This window comes from Salmo salar, chromosome 22 (genome assembly GCF_965601325.2).
Source record: "Salmo salar chromosome 22, fSalSal1, whole genome shotgun sequence".
NCBI lineage: Eukaryota > Metazoa > Chordata > Actinopteri > Salmoniformes > Salmonidae > Salmo > Salmo salar.
Genome location: NC_138312.1, coordinates 37,955,958 through 37,967,047, shown reverse-complemented (window position 1 = coordinate 37,967,047; position 11,090 = coordinate 37,955,958). Strand labels below are relative to the sequence as shown.

The 11,090-nt window shown below is 45.6% G+C and overlaps 1 protein-coding gene across 2 annotated transcripts in view; it reads right to left on the bottom strand.

Annotated features, from left to right (window-relative positions):
- Positions 1-241: 241 nt before the first annotated feature.
- Positions 242-11,090, bottom strand: part of LOC106586881 (transforming acidic coiled-coil-containing protein 1) — a 64,732-nt gene continuing 53,883 nt past the window's right edge. For both annotated transcript variants that reach the window (XM_045705456.2, XM_045705455.2), the window contains exon 13: positions 242-3,685. In XM_045705456.2, coding sequence (XP_045561412.1) covers positions 3,617-3,685 — 69 coding nt within the window. In that variant the 3' untranslated portion in view covers positions 242-3,616. The remainder of the gene's footprint in view (positions 3,686-11,090) is intronic.

Genomic DNA, 11,090 nt, shown 5'->3' with positions numbered 1-11,090 from the left:
CCTATTACTGATACTGTATATATAACAATATTTAGTTTTAAATAATAATTTTATACTTCAATGGAATTTTGATGGACGATTCTGAATGTGTTATTACACTGTTGAAGTTGACTATCACTGAGTGTTATTGAAGCAAGACCCAGAAATTATTTGATATTGAGATAAAAATGGCTCCATTGGACCTTTAAGCTTAAGGCACAATGTCTGCTGTCCAGTGCGCTACATAGTTCACAGTATAACATTAATCATGATAACCTTTATTCAAGGAATTCCTTCTGCACACACTATACAGTATATCAGAAACTATAATAAAATCACTTTTCTGTTATTCTGTCCTCTTTACAAATACTGACAATAAAATAAAATAATATTATTTTCATACAATATAAAATGTACACATTACGGCAGCTATAGACATTTAAAAGCAGCTTCAAACGGCCTTTGACATGGCAAAATAATAACATTTGGCAGTGGATTGTACTGTACTGATGATGATGATGTTGATCCATGAAATAGGTACAATAAGGCAGACTCCCAAACGATGACCCAGATAGGACCTCATCTGGGTTTCTCCAACTTCCATGTCCACATACTATAGGTCCTTGTAGTCCTAAAGGGTCGTTTGGAACTGGCCCTATATATTGTTATAACATTGAGCAAACACTTGTTATGCTGGGCAACCAGTTTGCTTTTTGATAGCTCTGAGAACATCTATCTAAACAAGCATCCACGCCTGCATTGAAACAGTTTACAGATCCATCATAATCTCTAATAACGACTGGTATTGAGCCTGGAACACTACCACAGTGATAGGTTTTGAGGGGGAACATTTGGCAACCCAAGAATTATGGTGATGATGGAAAATATTTGTCTTGTTTTCCCAAGGCCTAGAGAGAAACTTAACTGTGGCTGTGCTGCAGAGAGCCAATCAATGTAACCACAGCTCCTCTATGCTGTGTCTAGCTAAAATGAAGAAGAAAAAACACCATGGCAGTTTCAAACCATTCTTAAAGAGAGTGAAACTAAAATGATAACAGGGTATGTCATTACTCAACTGATAGATTTGTTAAGCTGTTCGTGTAATACTATGTGCTATGATGAGGTCAGAGAACAGTGCTCTTTAGTTATAGGCTACATGGGCTAAGCACTAAAACACAAGGAATATGGATTGAAGCCTATATATTGTCTATATATTTTCCCATGATCAAAAAAAATTATGTGATTTATACTTGCATACCCCTAAAAGCATTGCCCTACCTAAAGAAAGGGAGCAAACAAACATATAAAACAACAGAAGATCAAACGAGACGAGACAGAAATTGAATATAATCAACAAAAACAAACTAGAATAGCAGCAGGATGATTGTGTAAAACTGTTGAACACAAGTAAATACAAAAAGAGAGCCACCAACTGTATCAAAAGAATATCCCTCACACCCTCTCTGGAACACACGTCTCTGTCTCTTCTGACAACACTGATAATCCATGATGTGGTACACGATAATCCATGATGGGGCACACACTTTACAAACACACCATACACACAGTACGCAAAACAACAGGTTACTAGCTTCTAGTTCCTTCACATAGTTTCACTTACAATAAGTAGAAATCGACAGTAAGGTCCATACCTTAACTTGACCTTAATTTTCCTAATTTATCCAAAAGTTAAGATTTGGCCCTACATGCGCATCAAAGCTGCACATTGAACATTACAAATTGCCAAGTCAATACTTAATTGGTTATAAAAAAAATAAAAAAAATACTAAAAAATAATATATATATATATATATAGATATACTGCTCAAAAAAATAAAGGGAACACTTAAACAACACATCCTAGATCTGAATGAAAGAAATAATCTTATTAAATACTTTTTTCTTTACATAGTTGAATGTGCTGACAACAAAATCACACAAAAATAATCAATGGAAATCCAATTTATCAACCCATGGAGGTCTGGATTTGGAGTCACACTCAAAATTAAAGTGGAAAACCACACTACAGGCTGATCCAACTTTGATGTAATGTCCTTAAAACAAGTCAAAATGAAGCTCAGTAGTGTGTGTGGCCTCCACGTGCCTGTATGACCTCCCTACAATGCCTGGGCATGCTCCTGATGAGGTGGCGGATGGTCTCCTGAGGGATCTCCTCCCAGACCTGGACTAAAGCATCCGCCAACTCCTGGACAGTCTGTGGTGCAACGTGGCATTGGTGGATGGAGCGAGACATGATGTCCCAGATGTGCTCAATTGGATTCAGGTCTGGGGAATGGGCGGGCCATCCATAGCATCAATGCCTTCCTCTTGCAGGAACTGCTGACACACTCCAGCCACATGAGGTCTAGCATTGTCTTGCATTAGGAGGAATCCAGGGCCAACCGCACCAGCATGTGGTCTCACAATGGGTCTAAGGATCTCATCTCGGTACCTAATGGCAGTCAGGCTACCTCTGGCGAGCACATGGAGGGCTGTGCGGCCCCTCAAAGAAATGCCACCCCACACCATGACTGACCCACCGCCAAACCGGTCATGCTGGAGGATGTTGCAGGCAGCAGAACATTCTCCACGGCGTCTCCAGACTCTGTCACGTCTGTCACATGTGCTCAGTGTGAACCTGCTTCATCTGTGAAGATCACAGGGCGCCAGTGGCGAATTTGCCAATCTTGGTGTTCTCTGGCAAATGCCAAACGTCCTGCACGGTGTTGGGCTGTAAGCACAACCCCCACCTGTGGACGTCGGGCCCTCATACCACCCTCATGGAGTCTGTTTCTGACCATTTCAGCAGACACATGCACATGTGTGGCCTGCTGGAGGTCATTTTGCAGGGCTCTGGCAGTGCTTCTCCTGCTCCTCCTTGCACAAAGGCGGAGGTAGCGGTCCTGCTGCTGGGTTGTTGCCCTCCTACGGCCTCCTCCACGTCTCCTGATGTACTGGCCTGTCTCCTGGTAGCGCCTCCATGCTCTGGACACTACGCTGACAGACACAGCAAACCTTCTTGCCACAGCTCGCATTGATGTGCCATCCTGGATGAGCTGCACTACCTGAGCCACTTGTGTGGGTTGTAGACTCCGTCTCATGCTACCACTAGAGTGAAAGCACCGCCAGCATTCAAAAGTGACCAAAACATCAGCCAGGAAGCATAAGAACTGAGAAGTGGTCTGTGGTCAACACTCCTTTATTGGGGGTGTCTTGCTAATTGCCTATAATTTCCACCTGTTGTCTATTCCATTTGCACAACAGCATGTGAAATGTATTGTCAATCAGTGTTGCTTCCTAAGTGGACAGTTTGATTTCACAGAAGTGTGATTGACTTGGAGTTACATTGTGTTGTTTAAGTGTTCCCTTTATTTTTTTGAGCAGTGTATATATATATATATATATACTCACTCATTGCTGTTTCGCTGTTTATTTGTTCCAATCTGAAACAACAGGGGTGACTATGTGTTTTAGTAATAATAGCATAGACGGGTTCAGATTGTATAGAAGTGTATACAGTAATTTACCAGCTAGCTGCAGTGGGGATGGTTAGGCCTTGTCTGCAATGGTAAGGCAGAGGGGAGAGAAGTTGCTGGAACAGTACATCCAACAACTCCAACGTTTATGATATCAGGTATCAGTCTGATGTCCCGAGCTTTGCTATTAGTTCGTCACAGATCTTTGTGAGCTCCTCAATTTCTTGATTCTGGGTAGAACAGAGAGAGCAGAGAGATTGTTCAATCAAGGTATAAATGTGCAATTCTGCACTTCTCATTGAAACCCTAGATGACTAATTAGATGGCTTGGTTATTATTTTACTATCAGTGATTCTTACCTTCTGATAGAGGGGTTCTCTTGTCATTGGAAGCCACCGATAACTAACACAATTATTGTATCCAGTTATGTATCCAGTCTTTTACTATAAATGACTTCTACAGTAGGGTTGAATTGCGGGAACCCGGTTACTGAGATTTACTGAAATTTACCGAAATGTACCGCCCAAAACCCCTCCTTTTTCCCGGGATAAATAACTGCGAGAAACCGATAAATTATAATGAATTGTTTATATGAACAGCATGACGTGGAATGTAACTGTTAAATTATATGATATGTCTAAATCTGGATTCTTTATGGCCTCTGTGGTCACTGCATGATGAATCATAAAAGCTCAGTCTTGGGACCGACAGCCTCTCTCAGTTTGTAGACCTATCATCTCATCATGATAACTTGTTCAATTGTGACAGGTAGACCTACATTTGATGCAACATAGCATATGCTACAGTAATATAAATACCGAATGCGCATCTAATTTACACATCTCCATCTGGCTTTCGGGGATCAGCTTATTTTTTAATTGTAAAGATTTTTTTTTTTTTTATTGCAGCTGCAAGGTTTTTAAAACACTCCAATATTGTTGCTTTATATCAGTGGACGAGCAAGCACTCTCTCGCAGATTTTCTCTCTCTCCATCAATTCCATTCAAATTGCATCCAAAATAGATAATCCTGTTCAAGATTGATATGGAGTGCATTCGGAAAGTATTCAGACCCCTTGACTTTTTCCACATTTTGTTACGTTACAGACTTATTCTAAAATTGATTAAACAAAAAATTGTCTGGACATTGATTGGACATGATTTGGAAAGGCACACACCTGTCTATATAAGGTCCCACAGTTGACAGTGCATGTCAGAGCAAAAACCAAGCCTTGAGGTCAGAGAAATTGTCCGTAGACAATCATGGACTGCAAAGGGAAAACCAGCCATATCGTGGACAACGACGTCTTGCATCCAGACAAGCTAAACACCTTCTTCGCCTGTTTTGAGGATAACACAGAGCCACCGACACAGCCCGCTACAAAGGAATGTGGGCTCTCCTTCTCCGTGGCCGACGTGATTAAGACATTTTAGCGTGTTAACCCTCGCAAGGCTGCCGGCCCAGACAGCATCCCTAGCCGCAACCTCAGAGCATGTGCAGACTCTCCCTATCCCAGTCTGTTATCCCCACATGCTTCAAGATGGCCACCATTGTTCCTGTATCCAAGAAAGCAAAGGTAACTGAACTAAATGACTATCGCCCCGTAGCATTCACTTCCGTCATGATGAAGTGCTTTGAGAGACTAGTCAAGGAGCATATCACCTCTACCTTACCTGACACCCTAGACCCACTTCAGTTTGCTTACCGCCCCAACAGATCCACAGACGATACATTCGCCATCGCACTGCACACTGCCCTATCCCATCTGGACAAGAGGAATACCTATGTAAGAATGCTGTTCATTGACTATAGCTCAGCATTCAACACCATAGTTCCCTCCAAGCTCATCAATAAGCACGAGGCCCTGGGTCTGAACCCTGCCCTGTGCAACTGGGTCCTGGACTTCCTGACGGGCCGCCCCCAGGTGGTGAACGTAGGAAACAACACCTCTACTTTGCTGATCCTCAACACTGGGGCCCCACAAGGATGTGTGCTCAGCCCCCTCCTGTACTCCCTGTTCACCCATGACTGCATGGCCACGCACACATCCAACTCAATCATCAAGTTTGCAGACAACACAACAGTAGTAGGCCTGATTACCAACAATGACGACAGCCTACAGGGAGGAGGTGAGGGCCATAGGAGTGTGGTGCCAGGAAAATAACCTCTCACCCAACGTCAACAAAACAAAGGAGATGATCATGGACTTCAGAAAACAGCAGAGGGAGCACCCTCTAATCCACATCGAAGGGACCGCAGTGGAGAAGGTGGAAAGCTTCAAGTTCCTCAGTGTACACATCACGGGCAAACTAAAATGATCCACCCACACAGACAGTGTGGTGAAGAAGGTGCAACAGCACCTCTTCAACCTCAGAAGGCTGAAGAAATTTGGCTTGGCACCTAAAACCCTCACAAACTTTTACAGATGCACAATTGAGAGCATCTTGTCGGGCTGTATCACCGCCTGGTACGGCAACTGCATCACCCGCAACCGCAAGGCTCTCCAGATGGTGGTTCCTATCTGCCCAACGCATCATCGGGCAAAGTACCTGCCCTCCAGGACACCTACAGCACCCGATGTCACAGAAAGGCCAAAAAGATCATAAAGGACAACAACCACCCGAGCAACTGTCTGTTCACCCCGCTATCATCCAGAAGGCGAGGTCAGTACAGGTGCATCAAAGCTGGGACCGAGAGACTGATAAACAGCTTTTATCTCGAGGCAATCAGACTTGTAAATAGTAATCACTAGCACATTAGAGGCTTCTGCCCTATTCATAGACTTGAAATCACTGGCCATTTTAATAATTGGAACACTAGTCATTTTAATAATGTTTATAGATTTGGCGTTACTCATCTCATATGTATATACTGTATCTTAGTCTATGCTGCTCTGACATTGCTCTTCCAAATATTTATACATTCTTAATTCCTGTCACGTCCTGACCATAGTAAGATGTTATTTAGCTGGTAGAGTAGATCAGGGCGTGACAGGGGGTGTTTTGTGTTTTTATATGTTTTGTAGTTCTATGTTTAGGGTCTAGTTTTCTATTTTTAATTTTTTTGGGGGGGATGATCTCGAATTAGAGGCAGCTGGTCTTCGTTGTCTCTAATTGGAGATCATACTTAAGTAGGGGTTTTCCCCACCTGTGTTTGTGGGTAGTTGTCTTCTGTTTAGTTTATGTACCTGACAGAACTGTGCGCTTTCGCTTTGTTATTTTTTCTTTAGTGTTTTGAGTTCAAATAAATATTCATCATGAGCAATCAACACGCTGCGCTTTGGTCCCCTCTCTACGACAGTCGTTACAGAACTACCCACCACCAAAGGACCAAGCAGCGTGGGCAGGATAAATGGACCTGGGAGGAAATCCGAGACGGGAAGGGACCCTGGACGCAGGACGGGGAGTATCGCCGTCCGAAGGAGGAAATAGAGGCAGCGAAAGCAGAACGGCGACATTACGAGGAGCTAGCCCAACGACGGAAGCCCAAGAGGCAGCTCCCCCCCAAAATTTGGGGGGGCACACGGGGAGATTGGCGAAGTCGGGGTTGAGACCTGAGCCAACTCCCCATGCTTACCGTGGGGAGCGAGTGACCGAGCAATCCCTGTGTTATGCGGGGATGCGCACTGTGTCGCCAGTGCACAGCTGCAGCCCGGGGGCGCTCGGTGCAAGCGTCCCACAGTTGCCGTGCTAGAGTTGGCAGTCAGCCAGGAAGAAGGGTGCCGGCTCAACGTTCCTGGTCTCCAGTGCGTCTCTTCGGCCCAGGTTATCCTGCGCCAGCTCTACGCACGGTACCCCCCGTTCACCAGCACAAACCAGTTCGTCCTGTGCCAGCGCTCCGCCCTTGCTGGGCTAAAGTAAACATCCAGCCAGGACGGGGTGTGCCAGCCCTAAGCTCCAGACCTCCAGTGCGCCTCCACGGCCCAGTATACCCTGTGCCTGCTCTGCGCACCCAGTCTCCTGTGCGTCTCCCCAGTCAGTGAGACCTGTTCCAGCTCCACGAAAGAAGCCTCCAGTGATGATCTATGGTCCAAAGCCTCCAGTGATGATCCATGGCACGAAGCCTCCAGTGATGATCCATGGCCCGGAGCCTGTATGGATGATCCATGGCACGAAGCCTCCAGTGATAATCCATGGCCCGGAGCCTGTGGGGATAATCCATGGCAAGAAGCCTGTAGGGATGATCCATGGCCCGGAGCCTGTAGAGATGATCCATGGCACGAAGCCTCCAGTGATAATCCATGGCCCGGAGCCTCCAGTGATGATCCATGGCACAAAGCCTCCAGTGATGATCCATGGCACGGAGCCTGCAGTGACGCTCCCCAGTCCGGAGCCTCCAGCGACGCTCCCCAGTCCAGAGCCTCCAGCGACGCTCCCCAGTCCGGAGCCTCCAATATTGCTCCCTAGTACGGAACCTCCTGAGACGGTCTGCAGCCCAGAACCTCCTGAGATGGCCTGCAGCCCGGAACCTCCTGAGACGGCCTGCAGCCCAGAGTCTCCAGCGGCGGCCTGCAGCCCAAAGTCTCCAGAGGCGGCCTGCAGCCCAGAGTCTCCAGCGGCGGCCTGCAGCCCAGAGCCTCCAGCGGCGGCCTGCAGCCCAGAACCTCCAGCGGTGGCCTGCAGCCCAGGACCTCCAGTGGCGGCCTGCAGCCCAGGACCTCCAGCGGCGGCCTGCAACCCAGAACCTCCAGCGGCGGCCTGCAGCCCAGAACCTCCAGCGGCGGCCTGCAGCCCAGAACCTCCAGCGGCGGACTGCAGCCCAGAACCTCCAGCGGCGGCCTGCAGCCCAGAACCTCCAGCGGCGGCCTGCAGCACAGAGCCTCCGGCGATGATCTACAGTCCGGTGGTACTGAAACAGAGGGATGAGCGGGTGGAGCGTGGGTTACGTCCCGAACCGGAGCCGCCTCCTCAGCTGGAGGATCTGCGGGAGGATAAGGTTATGTGGACTGCACTAGAGCCGCCATAGACAGGAGTTACCCACCCTACCCTCCTTTTTTTTTGGGGGGGGGGGGGGGGCGGGGGGGTTATTGTTGTGTTTAGGTCCTGACCATAGTAAGATGTTATTTTCTATGGTAGAGTAGGTCAGGGCGTGACGGGGGTGTTTTGTGTTTTTCTATGTTTTGTAGTTCTATGTTTAGGGTCTAGTTTTCTATTTCTATGATGTTGTTTTTTGGGATGATCTCCAATTAGAGGCAGCTGGTCCTCGTTGTCTCTAATTGGAGATCATACTTAAGTAGGGGTTTTTTCCACCTGTGTTTGTGGGTAGTTGTCTTCTGTTTAGTTTATGTACCTGACAGAACTGTGCGCTTTTGTTTTCGCTTTGTTATTTTTTCTTTAGTGTTTTGAGTTCAAATAAATATTCATCATGAGCAATCAACACGCTGCGCTTTGGTCAGCCGTTACAATTCCATTCCTTTACTTTAGATTGTGTGTATTGTTAGATATTACTGCACTGTTGGAGCTAGAAACACAAGCATTTCACTACACCCGTAATAACATCTGCTAAACACTGTATGTGACAAACAAGACTCTTCCTAGAGCTGGCCGCCAGTAGCTTGTAGCGTCATACCCAAGAACACACGAGGCTGTAATCTCTCCAAAGGTGCTTCAACAAAGTACTGAGTAAAGGATCTGAATGCTTATGTACAGTCGTGGCCAAAGGTTTTGAGATTGACACAAATATACATTTTCACAAAGTCTGCTGCCTCAGTTTGTATTATGGCAATTTGCATATACTCCAGAATGTTATGAAGAGTGATCAGATGAATTGCAATTAATTGCAAAGTCCCTCTTTGCCATGCAAATGAACTGAATCCCCCAAAAACATTTCCACTGCATTTCAGCCCTGCCCCTAAAAGACCAGCTGACATCATGTCAGTGATTCTCTCGTTAATACAGGTGCGAGTGTTGACGAGGACAAGGCTGGAGATCACTCTGTCAAGCTGATTGAGTTCAAATAACAGACTGGAAGCTTCAAAAGGAGGGTGGTGCTTGGAATCATTGTTCTTCCTTTGTCAACCATGGTTATCTGCAAGGAAACACGTGCCGTCATCATTGCTTTGCACAAAAAGGGCTTAACAGGCAAGGATATTGCTGCCAGTAAGATTGCACCTAAATCAACCATTTATCTGATCATCAAGAACTTCAAGGAGAGCGGTTCAAATTGTTGTGAAGAAGGCTTCAGGGCACCCAAGAAAGTCCAGAAAGCGCCAGGACAGTCTCCTAAAGTTGATTCAGCTGCGGGATCGGGAGAGCACCAGTACAGAGCTTGCTCAGGAATGGCAGCAAGCAGGTGTGAGTACATCTGCACGCACAGTGAGGAAAAGACCTTCGGAGGATGGCCTGATGTCAAGAAGGGCAGCAAAGAAGCCACTTCACTCCAGGAAAAACATCATGGACAGACTGATATTCTGCAAAAGGTACAGGGATTGGACTGCTGAGGACTGGGGTAAAGTCATTTTCTCTGATGAATCCCCTTTCCGATTGTTTGGGGCATCCAGAAAAAAAGCTTGTCCGGAGAAGACACGGTGAGTGCTACCATCAGTCCTGTGTCATGCCAACAGTAAAGCATCCTGAGACCATTCATGTGTGGGGTTGCTTCTCAGCCAAGGGAGTGGGCTCACTCACAATTTTGCCTAAGTACACAGCCATGAATAAAGAATGGTACCAACACATCCTCCGAGAGCAACTTATCCCAACCATCCAGGAACAGTTTGGTGACGAACAATGCCTTTTCCAGCATGATGGAGCACCTTGCCATAAGGCAAAAGGGATAAAACTAAGTGGCTCGGGGAACAAAACATCGATATTTTGGGTCCATGGCCAGTAAACTCCCCAGACCTTAATCCCATTGAGAACTTGTGGTCAATCCTCAGTCCTCAATTCAATCAGTCAGGATGTGGCCCAGAAGTTAATTGACAGCATGCCAGGGCAGATTGCAAAGGTCTTGAAAAAGAAGGGTCAACACTGGAAATATTGACTCTTTGCATCAACTTCATGTAATTGTCAATAAAAAGCCTTTGACACTTATGAAATGCTTGTAATTATAAATACTTCAGTATTCCATTGTAACATCTGACAAAAATATCTAAAGACACTGAAGCAGCAAACTTTGTGGAAATTAATATTTGTATCATTCTCAAAACTTTTGACCACGACTGTAAATGTGATATTTCAGTTTTTATTTTTATAAATTTGCTAAGATATCTAAACCTATTTTTGTTTTGTCATTATGGGGTATTGTATGTAGATTGATGAGGGGGGGAAAACTATTGAATCAATTTTAGAACAAGGCTGTAACATAACACTGTAAAAAGTCAAGGGATCTGAATACTTTCCGAATGCACTGTATAAGCCTATATATAGAGGTCCTAGTCTACCTTTTTCAGGTAATAATTTCAATGCAGTATTAGCCTTATATTTACATAATGAATGAGAGGTTATGCATAATAAGCTTCTAACGTATAGCCCCTGTCTCTTGCGCAATACACATGCACCTGTGCTTCGCTGGCCTCTCACTGTAAAAAAAAAGGCTCCTTAGCACTTGGAGTCCTATGCAGGAAAAGCTAGACTAGAATTGCTTGCTGGGCATTTTTTGTTGTTGCATTTCTTACACCAATAAACTATTCGAAGAGTG